General features: G+C 36.3%; 1 protein-coding gene across 2 annotated transcripts in view; it reads right to left on the reverse strand.

Annotated features, from left to right (window-relative positions):
* Positions 1 to 4559: 4559 nt before the first annotated feature.
* SCFD1 (sec1 family domain containing 1) overlaps positions 4560 to 16171 on the reverse strand; it is a 52209-nt gene continuing 40597 nt past the window's right edge. For both annotated transcript variants that reach the window (XM_083374494.1, XM_083374495.1), the window contains 8 exons: positions 14591 to 14653; positions 13646 to 13721; positions 12190 to 12243; positions 10786 to 10838; positions 9339 to 9372; positions 8155 to 8220; positions 6333 to 6401; positions 4560 to 4772 (listed from right to left, as the gene is read on the reverse strand). In XM_083374494.1, coding sequence (XP_083230620.1) covers positions 4749 to 4772; positions 6333 to 6401; positions 8155 to 8220; positions 9339 to 9372; positions 10786 to 10838; positions 12190 to 12243; positions 13646 to 13721; positions 14591 to 14653 — 439 coding nt within the window. In that variant the 3' untranslated portion in view covers positions 4560 to 4748. The remainder of the gene's footprint in view (positions 4773 to 6332; positions 6402 to 8154; positions 8221 to 9338; positions 9373 to 10785; positions 10839 to 12189; positions 12244 to 13645; positions 13722 to 14590; positions 14654 to 16171) is intronic.

A 16171-nucleotide genomic window follows, 5' to 3' on the forward strand; every position in this document is an offset into this window, starting at 1 on the left:
GTCAGAGATAGTTCAGAGCATCCTAAGTGCTGAGTGCAGGGCAATGGGAAGTCCATTCAGATGTCTGATTTATTACAAAAACATTTCTGGAAATCAAAGAGATCTATTCTGTGTCCTATTGTTTTGGAGTTCAAAAGAACTAGATCAGATTTCAAAGCTGCAAAGCGGGAACTGTATAAGACATAATATAAAGTGTTTTTGTTTTGTTTTGTATGAAGGATATTTCCCTACATTAAAAACTGAATATCTGAAATACATAAATTAAGTATATAGGAGAGTGGTTTGCATGTGTGTCTCTTTTAAACCATGTAGTCAACATCCAAAGCTGAAATGGCTCTTAGCAAGACTTAGAATTTGGAACCCATTTCTGTTCAGTTGTTCAGTCACTCAACGCATCTGCTAAAAATAACACTGTAATGTTTATTTCATTCTTGGATCCCTCTTCTTAGCTTATTATTTCATTTCTAACTAATAGGTCTCTTCTTGCCATTCTCTCCTGCTGCTCCCCTCTTTCTTTCTCCAAAAATGATGTCTTTATTTAGGGCCAAACTGTACAATATTCACTGTGCAGTTCATCTTCTAGGGTTTTATCTGAATCCAATGTAAATAGTCTGATTGAGTGGGACTACAGCACAGAAGGGGAGGGAAAAATCATTTAAGCACTTAATGACAATGGATTCTTTTTTAAAAAAAGCTTTTCCGTTGCATGCAAGTATGCAATTTTCTAAACTAAGAGAGGGATGGAAGACTGGGCTACTCTCTTTATCCCCTTCATGGTGCTGTCTTGATGTACTGTGCAGTTACTCCAGAGTAAATAAAGATGGAGGTGGGATGATACAATATCCATATGATGTATCTGTCAAGACTGCAACAATCCTGCATGAAACCATTTTGTTTCATTTTTGGTTGCCACAGGACTGAGGGGGGGGGATGGGTGATATAAATGTTAGCCTAAATAATATTCTGTCCCGTGAGAACCAAGGTCATCTCTGCCTGGGAATTCGGCAGGCTGAGCCTTCCATTAGAAAGCCTGCCAAAGTCTTCTATTGGGAAACGTAGTTGATTACATAGTGCTGGGGTGGGAAGTTTAGCTTTGTAACATTGTAACACTTTGGAGGAACTCCAGACTTGGTTTCACTTTTGACTGTGCTGTGCTGACCCTCAGAGAGAATTGGCAATCGGATGCTGCCCTGCAGTGAAGGAGCACCTTTAAGGCTACTGAGGCTGCATTACCATTGATATCATTCCATGGCTCTCATTCACCTGTGCTGAGAAAGACAAAATGGCCTGCTGGGTAGGATGAGTCAGGGGAATGGAGACACCTGACTGCCATCCACAGCTACTCCATCAAGCGGCTGAGGGAGAAGTTTGACCAACTCAAGATGGGAAAAATAGAGACGATTGCCCGCCATGTGTTTTCCGGTGGATGAGGCAACACACACTCCCCAACCCTTCCACCTCCTCAGTGAAACCCAAGTCCCATCGTGATGGCTCATGCTGCCTAGACTAGCCTTGACATAAAGTCCAGCGCACTGGCAGAGCCCCAACCGAGATTGACGCCTTGCCAGCCCAGGGCCCCAGCCAAGGGATTTCCAGGGATGGGCCCTTCCGGGACTTCAGTGACGACGGCCAAGTATACAGCAAGCTCACTGGGGGCAATGGCCTGTGTACCCACCCCATGTTTGATGGGGACCCCAAGAAGCTGTCCTTCCTGAATCAGATGTGGGCCTATCTGAATCGTTATGCTAATGCCTACCCAGACCGTGCTGGAATGGTTGATGCCATAGCAGGGAACCTAGAAGGGGAAGCTGCAAAATGGATAACTAGCCTACACAATGAACAGGCACCAGAATTGTAGGACATCAGTCTGTTTATTGGCGAGCTGAGAGCCAGATTTGAAGACAGATCCCAAGCCCTGCAAGCTAAAAAGGAAATCCATAACTTGAAACAGAGGGGACGGCCAGCGAAAAAATATGTAAGAGAATTTTGGAAGGTGGCTGGACGGATCAGGCAGTGGCCTGAGCGATCACTAATTCAGTGTTTCAAGGCAGGCTTAGCCCATGAGTTATTCCTTGTGTGGTACTGCCTGGCTATAACCTTGGACATTGAGCTGGACCATTACCAGAGACCTACAGCATCGGAGTCCAGACCAAGGCAGACTCAAGAAAGACACCAGGTGGCCAGACGTTCCCAAACTACCACAGCCTCTGGTTTTCCTCGGGTACCTACAGGATCCCCGATAAGATACAGGTGTGGGCAACTATCGAGCAGCTGATTGTTCGGTCCCATTTCCTTCAGCTAAGAGCACACCTGCTGCCTCTGCAAAGCCCGAGACCTCGTGCCCAATTTGGGCTAGCCAGAAGCAAGCTGCGCGGGTCACTTCTCCCCCCCAGGGGAAACAGGAAACCCTGGCTGAGCGCTTGCCTGCACCTGCAATGACGAGGGAGAAGACGACCCGATGGTGAGTCACTTCAGCGCAGCCACAACACCAAACAAGCTGGTCACTTTGGGTTTCTAAAGACTTTACATCTGGTCAGAAGACAATTTTGGTGGCCAGGTATGAAAAAGGATGTTAAACTCCAGACTTAGTTTCATTTTTGACTGTGCAGATACTTTGTAGCCAATAAACATGTTTTTTAAGGAAACCTCTAGTCTTGGAGTTCTGCTTTTACTGATCTCATCTATTGTAAGCATGACAGTATTAGGTATTTGATTTAGATGAAGAATATCTTGCACTTATCTGAATTAATGAGATACACCCATTAGTTATTAGTGACAAATGTTACATTGAAAAATTAACATGAATTTAATATTCAATTAATATGAAAAAAGCCATCTCCCCACCCTTAAGAGATGCGGCTTCTACCAATTCTTTTGAGGGTAGAGCTAGGTTTAAAGTTAGTCAGAATTATAACATACACAGGGATCTATGTATCAGCTACGATTTAATTGAATAAAAAGTATTTCTATCTCCTCCTCTAGCTAATCAGACAGTCACATGTTGGAACTGTCCTAACAATCAAAGCAGTAAGTTTATTAGAAACAGAAGAGAATGTAGTTCCTGCTGCGGCTAAAGGATAGTCTCTGGTTACTAGAATAATTTTGGCATCTGGACTTTCTCAGAAACCTAGGACACTGAGTATCTGACTTACTTGTTTTGCCTAGCACCAGTGTTGGTATTTGTAAAGATGAATCCTGGCTTCTGTTGCTGCAAAGACAAGAATGTATAATATAGTAATGGGATTTAAAACTCATGCCAGTATGGATGAGTGGATTGAAAAATCTGGCAGTTTGGTGAGAAAAGGAATATTTTGGGGAGTGCAGCACCTAAAATTCACGTGATCAACACAGAGATATGGCCATATGCTAAGGGAAAGACAGAACAAGGTAGAATCACCTGGAGGAAGAGAAAATAATTTGATGTCACCAAATCTGTAAATAGCCTCCTTTATTTAAAATTATGTGGCAGTTATGGAATCAATGCAACTTTTACAAGGAAAGTTTAGTTTCATAATTATGGAAATATCTCCTTTTTAAGAAAGCTGCTTTTCAGGTCTGTATGCATTAATTACCAAATGAAAGGCAGATTTGTATTCCCTTTCTCAGTTTAGCAATGTTATATAAAAATATGAAGCAAACCATTTTTTTCTTTTCTGATTCATTTATATTCCCTGCTGATTGTAACCTAATAATGCTAAGGATCCATGATGTTTTTCCCCTCATAGAGAAAGCTCTCCCATTTGCTACATGTTTGAGCCAAATACAGATTATTAGGCCTATTTTCAATGTTTCTGTTCCACCGTAGATTTTAGAATGGCATGTCTGAGGATTATAAGGAAGAATCCCATCCGGATATTTGCCAGGCCTGAAAAATTTAACGTCAGAAATGGAAGTAGTTCAAGAATTCTCATCTGTTTCAAAGAATTGAAATATTATGTTACCATGGACAATTTCTACTTGGAGACAGTTTTTGAAGGGCAGACCATATATAAAACACATCACTACATGATTAGTTATGCTGCTAATCATTAGGCATACAATTTATGCCTTATAAAATCAGAAAAAAAGATAATGACATAAATCTGAACTACATAATAGTGGTAGCTACTCAGATCCGTCAAAATTTCATTCAGTTACAAAATCTATTTGCCTGTTCTACAACAGTGAAATAAAATGACCTGCCAACATCAAAAGCTTGTGAGAATGCAGGTAGAATCTGAGTCAAAAAGCACTTTGAATATAATATGTGAAAAGTAAATAAAGTTGGGTGGCCTCTAAATTGCATAAACAAACAAATCTTTGCCCAAATTACTAGATACTTTTAGCTAGTAGAAATGTGGCTAAGGCTAAGGTAAAATAACTTTTAGGTGTATGTGCTTTCTATTAATGTAAATAAGTTAAGTTAAAAATATATTTGAAATATATTTAGTGCATTTATGCCCAAGTCTAAAGTCAGGAAAGCTCATATAATAGTTCAGAAATTTCCCCCCCCCCCAAAATTACATTCCAAATGTAACTGCCTGCAAATGAACTCAAGAAACCGGCATAAACAGATAAGCATAATTCAAGTTTTGTAATTTATTTGCAGTATATGTTTTGCATGTGGAATGCATTATATATAAGTACAGAGTGTTATTTCATAAAAATTACAAATAAATGAGTTGAAATGTAAATATATGCACAGGTAAAGATGTTATCGGCTACCATGATCTTTTTTTCAAACTTCATCGAAATATTCCTTTTCTGTCCTATTTCTGTCCAAGTTGGGAAAGCTAAATATAGAAGAAAAAAAAAGAATGAGTTTGCTCATTACTTTCTAATATATAAAAGACATTTGACTAAACCCTAGTGCTTGATTATTACCAAAAAAAAAGAACAAACAGAAATGATTAAAATTCAAGACAACTGATTTTCTCACAGGTAAAGATCCTTCCCCATGGGAGGAAAAAGCATGAGAGAACAAGTACTTACACAAAACATAAAGAGTTTCCTTTTTCATTCATTTATTCAACAGTACTCCCAAGTAGCAAAATCTGTTCCACATATTCCTGCTCTACTCCTTTATCTCAACCTGACACTTTCTGATTTTTCCACCAGGTCAAATTACCTGGGACAAACCCTCATTTCCAGGACTCACCAGGTACAGTGCATTCATAGCTGGCATCCTGTGACAAATAGGACTCTGTCAAATCCTATGGGATACCTCTTAAATATAGGTAAAACCCACACAAGAAAGGGCTGCCCCACCAAACAATTAAATAGTATATGGAAAAATTCTACCACATTTTTATGTGTTTGCAAATGAACTTTGAATCTACATATAAATGAATTGCAGTGCCATGAGCCTACTGTATGCAGATTTAGTGTACATCAAAACTAACAGGTTCAGCAATATTAAGCAAATTGAACAGTTAAACATTTTCAAGAGCATCAGGAGAAAAAAAATATTGTACACCTGTAACTGATTTACATGTACTACATGTGATGGTACGGTCATGTTGACAAATTCATCAGAATTAAGATTTAGATATACTAAGATGCTTCACTTTGTCAAAGACTTTCCCTATTGCACTGAATGCACTGACTGTTGTACTGAAAGCAAATGGAAGCAATATGAGACTTTTGTGCTGAATGTTTGATTTACTGAATAGGTATTATTATTATTAGAATAATGTAGCACTGTTACAGTAACCAGGAGACCACAATGCTATTGTACAGTAGTAGTTTGGCTGCCAAGGCACTAGCTCTGCTGAAAGAAATGCTCATACACTTCCCATGGTGTACCACAAAAGGACGAGCTGGCTTTGTACCGGATAAGTGGCTCTTCCTGCAGCATCATCCAAGGCTCCCTCCCTCCCCAGAGCCACCTCACCAAGGTTCAGAGGACAGGAATCTGACTGCCTGCATGGAGCACACCAGCTCGTCCCCTGATCGAAGTGGTACATATTTTATCTTCACATAGAACATGCTTTCAGACTGCTAGGTGGACAGAAGCTGAGGAGAGTGACAGGAGCTTACCCTGACATACAATTATAAGACTTGAACCACTGGAGCAGAGACCATCTCATTAAGCCACTGAGCCTCTTCGTGAACAGATTCTCACAAGAGGCTAATTACTGATTTAAACACAATGACACATGGGCCTATAATCATATAGGAATATGCTTCCTGTTTCCTTTAGATCACTGCTGAGCACCCTGTTAAGTCAATCATTATTTTCTAGGAATGAGTCCAAGATAAAACATATTAAATCCTAGAATACATTCACTAACATATTTTAGATGACTACATAATAATGTATTTTAAAATTATGTTTTACTTTAAATCTTTACCTGTTTTAAAAACTGTGCAGCATTAAAGAGTTCACTGCAGCCATATAAGACATGTTTACCTTGTTTGCCCTTTGAAAAACATAATTTCATTAAGACATTGTTAATTATTTTAAACTAAAAGAGCATGAGATACAGTATCAATTCAGCAACTTCAGCAAACAGGCTACTGAAGAACTGTAGTGCAGATACAATGTAATTTCATTTGTTTTAGTCACAACAAGCAATAAGGCACTGTGTATGAGGGGGTTAAGTTAATGTATCTATGTAGAGAAATACGTCTACTTGTTACACAGCAGGGGTGTCAAACTGCTGGCTGGACACGTCATCTGGAAGCCATTGCCGGAATGGCAAAACTGTCCTGATACGTTGCACGACATCACGTGACGTCCCAAGTTTGACATGTCTGTTACACAGCATACAGCTCATCACATCATCCACAGTACTATCAGACAGCACATGGATAACATTAATGTAAAGCAGAAATAAATGAGATGTCTAGTAGAAACGTATAATTCATTAAACACTTGGGTAAACGAAAAAGTAGGTTCTAGCAGTAAGTAATATGTTTTCAGAGGGGAATGAATACTGGAATGCTTTGGGGAATTTTCTGAGCCTATTGCATTTAATTTTAATTACAATTCAGTTAAATGCAAAAACATTTAAAGCCATTAAAGAGCGGCTGAATCTGAACTCTTTTCTACAGTTGGAATTTAAAAATGAACACTAATATAACAAAGTCTTTGGCCTCTTCGAAAATACCTCCCCGAGAGCCTGTGGTTTACTATATTGTTTTATATTATCAACACAATAACTAAGCAACGGATAGAAACTAGTCAAGAAGAGAAGCAACCTAGAACTAAGGAGAAACTTCCTGACAGTTAGAACAATTAACCAGTGGAACAACCTGCCTCCAGAAGTGGTGAATGCTCCAACACTGGAAGTTTTTAAGAAGAGACTGGACAGCCATTTGCCTGAAATGGTATAGGGTTTCCTGCCTGAGCAGGGGGTTGGACTAGATGACCTCCAAGGTCCCTTCCAACTTTACGATTATGATACTGCACTAATACCATACAATTATTACGTATATTATGAAATTATGATGGTTATTATCAAAGGTACCATCATAAAATTATTGTGAACATCACATTATCTTTATAAAAAAAATGATAAAATCAAACTTGAGACATTAATGAAGTACAGAAATGGGGGAAAAACCCTGAAGTAATTACAAAAAGCAGAGGTATCAAAAATGTTAAATGTCTATTTTAGAATAAATAAAGCTTTGATATGCCATATTCTATAAATTTATAGGAAAAATAATTGTTATGCATTGTATGGGGAATATTGAAGACGCTTGTAGGTGAAAAAACTTGTTATATAAAAGCAATTTTATAGTTAGCATTTATTTTAATTTACTTAATATTTTATCCTTGAGAAACAATAAGAGTGGATAAAGCAAGTGATGATAATTCTATGGACAGTTTTTGCCTATTTGCAGATTACTATTTAATAATAGGAACATATATTACCTATATCCCAGACTATAGTAAAACCATAATTGAATGTTTTGATGGAAAAGGATGATATTAGAAGTCTGTAAACTGTATAATTAGCCACCCCATTATTTCTATTCGTATGTATTGAGGTGGACATTTTAAATTTTTGTTCAGTTCAGTAAAAGGAAAAGCTTTGCACATATTTTTCCATCTTCAGTTGAAAAGAACAGAGCTTCATAGAGCCCACTAGTATTGGAGGTAATGCATCAAAGAAAAGAAAAACATAAATGTAATCCTAAGCAACTATCTGGAGAAAAGGCATGTACCTTTATGTAATCAACAAGGTTTTGGTATTCAATATAATTGCCACCTCCGACTACGAATACAATTGCCTAAGATTCAAAGGAAAAAAACATTCACCATATTAGTACAGCATAGAGTTTAGGATATACGCAAGATGAAAAACAGTTAGTTCTAGCCTAATGGAAGAAAGGGTTTTGATACCTGCATAAATTCCAGGCTATTACAGAATAGAGGATTATTTATTTGGTAGTAACATTAAGGTAGCTTTTTGTAATGGTAAGTGTGAGTGATCTTGGGAGACAGGAGAGAGAGAGAGAGCCCAGAGGGGACAATTGGCATATAAAAGATTTCTCAGCCCAAAGAAAAGGGTATGGATGGCAGGGGAAACATTTCAGCAAGGGAACCTCCCTAATTTTCTGGAGAGAAAAAGGAAAGGAGGCGAGAAATACTTTCAGTCTTGCAGGATTTTGTTATTGTAACCCTACAATAAAGATAGAGCTAGCACACCCATGGGTGTGTTTCTTCTCCGGACTACCTTGCAGGGCTAACACCCTTGGGAGATAACTTTCAACTATATCTCAAATTAGAAGTCTTCCTGATGTACTTCATTAAGATATAAAACCCCTCAATGAGCAGCAATGAAAAAAATGGTATTTTTGGTTAGCTTTTGATAACTTCCCGATTATTATTTATAGATGGGTATTATAGTAGAACTGAGTTGAAGTGAAGAGAAATGCATACAGTTGCAGTTTGAATGTTTTAAGGGGGAGGGGTCATCCACTTGTCTGGAAAGTAATGGTGAAATTTTTGGTAACTATTATTTGTACTACTCATTAGATATACCTGTTTGTAATCACATTTCTGATGATAAATTGAGTTTTAAGAAAATAAATTTATGAAGAGTATTATGTTAAGATTTTGTCACGAAATCCTTATGAGGATTAGGAATGCTTACTCAAGTTTTTGAAATTGAAAAGATTATACATTCTTATTATTATACATTACAAACTGTAATCAAACTAAGAATTTCAAATAATGGGCTTTGATTTTTTCCCCCTTAAAAATAACTTAACAATTATTAAGTTATCCTTGTAAGCCACATGGGGTTGCTGAGAGTGAGTTGAGTGGCCATATAAATTTTCTTAAATAAATAATTAAAACCAATTTTTTGTCATCAATTGTGTGAAAAAATATGAACAAGTCTTACCTCCTGAAACGGATTTTTGTTTCGTGGAACTGAGCTATGATTTAAAACCAAATCAAACAAAGCATTTAGAAACAAAATTTAAAAATAAACTGAATTATAGTCAGCATAAAATGTCTAGTTGCCCTAAGATTCCTCCCTTGGAACCCTACTAGGCCCAACGTTTTAAAAATGGATTGTAATAATTAAGCTGACTTTGTAATAATGCTGCTTGAGGGCCCCCCGAAAGCCCTAATAAGCAGGCATATACATAGAATGAAGGCTACTGCTAAGCTTGTAAGCCGCCCTGAGTCTTCGGAGAAGGGTGGGATATAAATGGAATTAAAATAAATAAAATAAATAAATTAATTAATAGGAAGCTGCAACAGAAACTACTAGCATTCAGCATCATATAGATATCACACTGGAATGTCAGAGAACATTCTAGGGATTTTTTTGGTGTGTGTGTGTGTAAATATGCATTTGTTGACTGCGCATGTCTTAGCATGAATACCACATTCCAAATGTGCTGCCCTCTCCCCAGTAGGTTATTTACCCCAATTTTACTAGACAAATTTTGTATCTATGTGTACACATTCATCTATTTCTTCCTTTATGTCTCTTTCTAAATATATATTAACTTTAAATGAACTTTCTGGGTCAAGTTCTCTCACTTTAAATTAGGTAATTTTTTAAATTACCTTTTTAGAGGCTATCTGAGAGTCAAGTCTATTCCTAGTCACTGCATGAACAAGTTTGTGCAGTTTTCTTGGAAGCAATTTTGGACGCGGTTTGTCATTGCTTGCTTCCAGGGCTGAGAGCGAATGACTGGCGCAGGGTCACCCAGCTGGCTTTCTGCCTATATAGGTAGTCCTCGACTTACAACCACAACTGAGCCAAAAATTTCTGTTGCAAAGTAAGACAGTTGATAAGTGAATTCTGCCCCATTTTACAACCATTCTTGCCACAATTGTTAAGTGAATCATTGCAGTTGTTAAGTTAGTAACACAACTGTTAAGTGAATCTGACTTCTCCACTGACTTTGCTTGTCAGGTTATAAAAAGTGATCACATGACCAGCCACACTGCGACTGTCATAAATATGAGCCAGTTGCCAAGCTCTGAATTTTGATCATGTGATCAAATGGGGGGATGCTGTAATGGTCATAAGTGTGAAAAAATGTGTCATAAGCCACTTTTTTTCAGTGGTCACTAGATGAACAGTTGTAAGTTGAGGACTACCTGTAGTACATTTTAGAGTCATTTTTTTGGGATACTTAGCAAACTGTTTAACAAGAGGAGTGACTAAAAGAACAAAGTAAACTAAATATGCCTAAACAATAGATATACAAATATTTAATATAAACTGTGAAATGGAATATCACATTTTTATGTTGTTGCATAATTTTACACTAATTAGTGTCTGCACATTGCCATTTTTCAAACTGTAAGTAACTTAGTATCAAACTCACCTGTCACTACCTCGTAACATTTTAGGGTCAAAATACCTATAGTCATCTGTCTCCTATTAAAAGAGAAAATGGGTTGAAATACATTTTCATTATCTTATTTTTGATTTCCCAATATATTTACATTTCACTGAAATATTTTGGAAATATTATTCAGTCAAAAGAACTAAAACATCTATTGCAGCTGCCACTCAGGGTGAGACATGACATTAGTAGTTGCTAAATCTTTCAAAATATACTATTCATATATTTATTTGAAGCAACAGTCCTAGTTTTCAAGCTTCATGTTACTACATTTTCCCAAAGTATTTTGTACTCATAATCCATTCTATTTTGAAAATATATTCATAACTAATGGTCAAATAATACAGCAATCAAAATCTTTCTTCTTTCATTCTACATTTAAAATAAAATGAAGCTTGTTTATAGATGTGAGACATTAGGACACTTTTGGATTTAACACTGTTATATAAAAATATTTCCCTTCTTTTTTTAAAAAAAATCAATTCAATATTAGCACTGATGAGTACAATGCACTTAGTATTTTACATAGCAAGAAAAAAAGAAATAGATCAATTTTGTTTATGGCCTTTTAAGAAGAAAATATTAATTCTACTGCATTCCACATTTTAAAAAATATAATGTGCATAACAAGCCAAATGATCTTTTGGGGATTCATCTTTGATTTCAAAACCTATATCTGTAGAGCACTCCAATGCCTGTAGGCATTACTAAACATTTCAAAATTCTATCTGATATCTAAATAATTCAACAACCTTGGATAGATTTTGGTATCTTTAAAGACTGAACATAACAACCAAGAAGAGAATTGAAATTATTCTGAAAAACAATATATTGCTGAAGATTATCTATTATTCAGCATTTTGCATCTGTTAACTCTGTGAGAGTCTGAAGTGGTTCATATAAGAACTTTCATGATTTTCTTTCTATTATATTACATGGATAGTATTTGAAAGAGCGAGAAGACTCCTTTGAGTCCCTTGGACTGCAAGGCGATCAAACCGGTCAGTCCTAGAGGAGATCAACCCTGACTGCTCTTTAGAAGGCCAGATCCTGAAGTTGAAACTCAAATACTCTGGCCACCTAATGAGAAGGAAGGACTCACTGGAGAAGAGCCTAATCCTGGGAAAGGTTGAGGGCAAGAGAAGAAGGGGACGACAGAGAATGAGGTGGCTGGATGGAGTCACTGAAGCAGTAGGCGTGAGTTTAAATGGACTCCAGAAGATGGTAGAAGACAGGAAGGCCTGGAGGAACGTTGTCCATGGGGTCGCGATGGGTTGGACACGACTTCGCAACTAACAACAACAACAACATTTGAAAGAGCACCATAATTTTTTTGGAATATTTTAATTCAGTCTACTGTAATTTTTCATTATCTATACTTACAGGATTTGACTTCATCTCCATAAGGTTATCTAAAATGCGGGTTGCTGGAAGATTCTATAAAAAAGTACCTTTATTTAAGTGAGCTGCAAAAGCTATAGTTTAAAACAGAACTACATCATTATTCAGCTCTATTATCATTAGACAATTCTTTCTGAATCATCATGTGGTTTGAATACAATTCCCTTGTGCTTGCTCCCCCTAAAAAAGCATTTGATCACTTCAGACTATATGATAGAACAAATATAACAGATAATGGAGGTGTACTCTTATGTATATTTTTTAAAAGGACATTGCTTTTTAAAATTATGCTTGGTGGGTAATACTGAAATTAAGAAATGTATAAAATCCTGGGTTATTAATGAAGCAAATATATAATGTAGGGCAAATAAAAAAGTACTTTCTTAATGAAATGCACAGTTCAAGTAAGCTATTCACCACTAATACATGTAACAATAGCCACATATTTTGAATCTTTTTTTATGGATACAGTCAGCTATGCTTCAACAAATGCAACTTCAGATAGTCTGCATTTTATGATTACTGATTTAGCCTCTTGTGCAGTCACTGGTGCTTATAAAATCAAAGCACATCCCGTAATCTATAGAAAGTATTTCTTATTGCATAGATAAAATATGTATGATTATTAAGTGATAAGCTGCTTCTAATTCAAAGATAGTTCGCTTCTCTTTCCCCCACATCTTTTAAAATATGAAGTTGCATTAGCTTTAATGAAAACCATTTCTGGAATAGTAAGAAATCTACCCTGTTACTCTGCTTTAATATTCTGCATGCTGTCAAAGTAGCAGCAAAATGAAAAAGTGGACATCTTGAGTTATATAATTTGGATATATTTCTTGATGGAAAAAGTATTCTCTTTTTATTTTCTTTATAAAGAAAATAAAGAAAACTTTATTTTCTAATAATTCTTATAATTATTAGAATAATAATTACAACCTGCCTATTTCAATCAAGTCTTTCGGGCATTTTGTGATAATATTAAAATATTATTTCAAGAAACTTTTGTATGTATTAGTAACAATATAAACTAGAGAAGCAGAATTATGTAATGAGAAAATCAGGACAATCCAAAAGCTGAGCTGGATGAAATAGTAACAAACTAAACTTCTAAAGAAAAAAAGGGGATTTATGAAAATGTGCAATTAAATTACTATGCATTATTATTATATATTATAATATCCATATTATTTCAGAGAGCCAGAGAATGTCACATAAAGCACAGAACTGAAATGGAGCCTTTCCACACAGTTCAGTTCTAAGCAGGTTAATTTAATTCTATTCACTTTGTTAAGCATTCTAGGTATTGCAGACTAAGTGGGAAACATGCAATTTATAAAATGCTTAAGTGTTTATCCCTGCTTATCCCAGTCTGAAAAGTCTGTAGTCTTGGGTATATGTTTATTCAAAAATAATGAATATGCTTAATGTAAAAACATACCTGCTGCTTTAGTACTAAATTTTTGACTCCTTCCATCACAAACTGAGATCCAGTATTCATAACACGTGAGAAAAGACTGAAAGAAAATGCAAATTATAAAGATTTCGTTTGTGTCCATATACTTATGTAACAAACCTTTAGTACGGAGTCTGCATGTCAAAATATAAAGAAATCTCATACATATATTACTGGTTTTTTTTATTGATTTGGCAAAATATATAAATTGCCCCAATCAACTAAGACCCTGGGAAGTTAACAGATAAAAATAAAACATCATGTCAGTAACAAAATAATGAAAAATAATAGCATCAATGCATATCCAAGATGAACATCCACCAACAACTTGGGAAAAACCCTGTTTTCACTAACGTACAAAATTCTAATAGGGAATTTGAGAATTTCCCTATTTCAGAGGGAAGACTGTTTCAAAATGGGGCTGCTACAGAGAGGGGCTGCTGCATAGCTCACCCACAAGTGCCTACCATACAGGATTCTCAGCAGACCTGCTTAAGTAGTTTAGATTGGATGGGCTAATTTAATGTTAACAAGGTGGTATCTAATGTATCCAAGTGCTATACCAATTAGGATACTATAGGTGGGAATCAGCTCTTTAAAATGGACCTGGAAACCTACTGGTAAGCAGTGCAGTGATTTTAGGTTTATTTTGCAGTGGAAGGACTGTCCTGCTGGGAGCTTGGCTGTGCATTCTAGAACATTTGCCGCACCCAACTTGTTTCCAAATGCTTGTAGAATGTGTTGAAGTAGTCCAGTTGTGTGGCAATCATATTAATAGTTTCTATTAACCAAGCATAAATATAAGAATATCAGTCAGCTTCTTTCCCTTGTTTTATGGCATTTTTTTCTTATTTAACCTGGGTGGGGAATGTTTTAGACTGAAACTACGACATAGGATACCAAAAGTAACAAAACACATTTGGAACTCACCCCAATGACTTTGCTGCACTAGTTCCGTACATAGCTGGACCTGAAGCCATCTTTGCAAAAGCTCTGCAAAACGTTAAAAAAATATTTATATACCTGATTGGTTTTCAGTAAACTACAAAACAGCAAATTATCTCATACAATGAATAAATTGTTCATTAACAAAACACTTCCTAGTCATTTTGAGGATGAAATTGCTCTTTTAACATAAATAACAATACTATCATAACTAATCACACAAACATACTATAAAACTGTAGTACATATTGTTAAAATAATAAAGAGAGAGTTTCTGTAATAATACACTTGGCAGATGAATTTATTTATATGGAACAGATTTTCCTTGTTTCAGGTAAAGAAAATGGCAGTCAAACCATTTTTGGCCACATATGACTACACATTTTATCTGGAGATCTCATTACATTACATATATGGCTGGGAAGATTTGAAAAAATCTTATTTATGGTTGAGTGAAAATATGTTCTAATAATGTAGCTATTCAGATCATCTGTTCCACACATGCCCCAGTAAATGAATAGAAACTTCATTCAAAGACAATGAAACCAGATTTTATTGATATACTATTGGATATGAAGGGTGGTGGTGGTGGCTAGCAAGATTCCTGAATCCTTAGCAAATACAATGGTAGATATTATTGGTAAGAAGAGAAATGCAAGCTGTGTGAGAATATAGGTAGCTGGATGAGAAGTACTTATGTTTGTGCAAGGAATTGTATTACTATTGATTGCATCTATTTCCATGTATAGCCACTTGTACTGATATGTTGCTCCACTGAATTTGGGAACACTTTAGGCAAGCATACACCATGATACAGGGAGGGAAGGAAGAGTTCTAGCAAAGCTAAGAAGTAAAATTTCCAGAGTCTTGCATATATGAGCATCATTTTAAATTTTTTTTATAAACAATGTGTCAATTTTAGAATGAGCATGGTTGCAACCAATTTTTCCCTTCTCACTCCTAGTTGCCACATAGCACGGGGGGAGGAGGTTTGCCAGGTGTTGTGCTAGACAAAACAGATTTTCTCTCTCAGACTTTCTCTCATGGGAGCCAAGGTCATCAGCTGCTTCCAAGACTGCAGGCTGGGCGTTTCATGAAAAGCCCGCCAACCAGCTGAGTGGGGATACGTAGTTGCTTGCATAGCTTTGGGGATGGGATTTCTTACTTTGTATTGGGGAATTGTTATGCATCTCTTCAGACTTGGTTTCACTTTTGAAGTACCAATACTCTGTATCAATAAACATGTTCTTTGAGGAATTTGCAAGCCTCGGAGTTCTGCTTTATTTGTCTCTGTCGATCGGAACCATGACACAATGTGAATGAAGAATTAAAACCGTTCATTCATTACACTCTCAAGTTAAGTCTTTTCCTAACTGCTGAGAGCTGTTACTGCTCAATTTTGAGCACTATGAACATATGGCAGTGAAACCGTAGGTGGTTATTCCAACAATGATGTGTGAATGAAATGTATGTTGTAACATCATGATAAAAACTCTGTTTTCATACTTGTGCAGTGATGAAAGTACAACAGAGGCAGAGTTTGCATCTAAATATTGCAACCCATGT

This window comes from Vipera ursinii, assembly GCF_947247035.1.
Source record: "Vipera ursinii genome assembly, chromosome: 1".
Lineage (NCBI taxonomy): Eukaryota > Metazoa > Chordata > Lepidosauria > Squamata > Viperidae > Vipera > Vipera ursinii.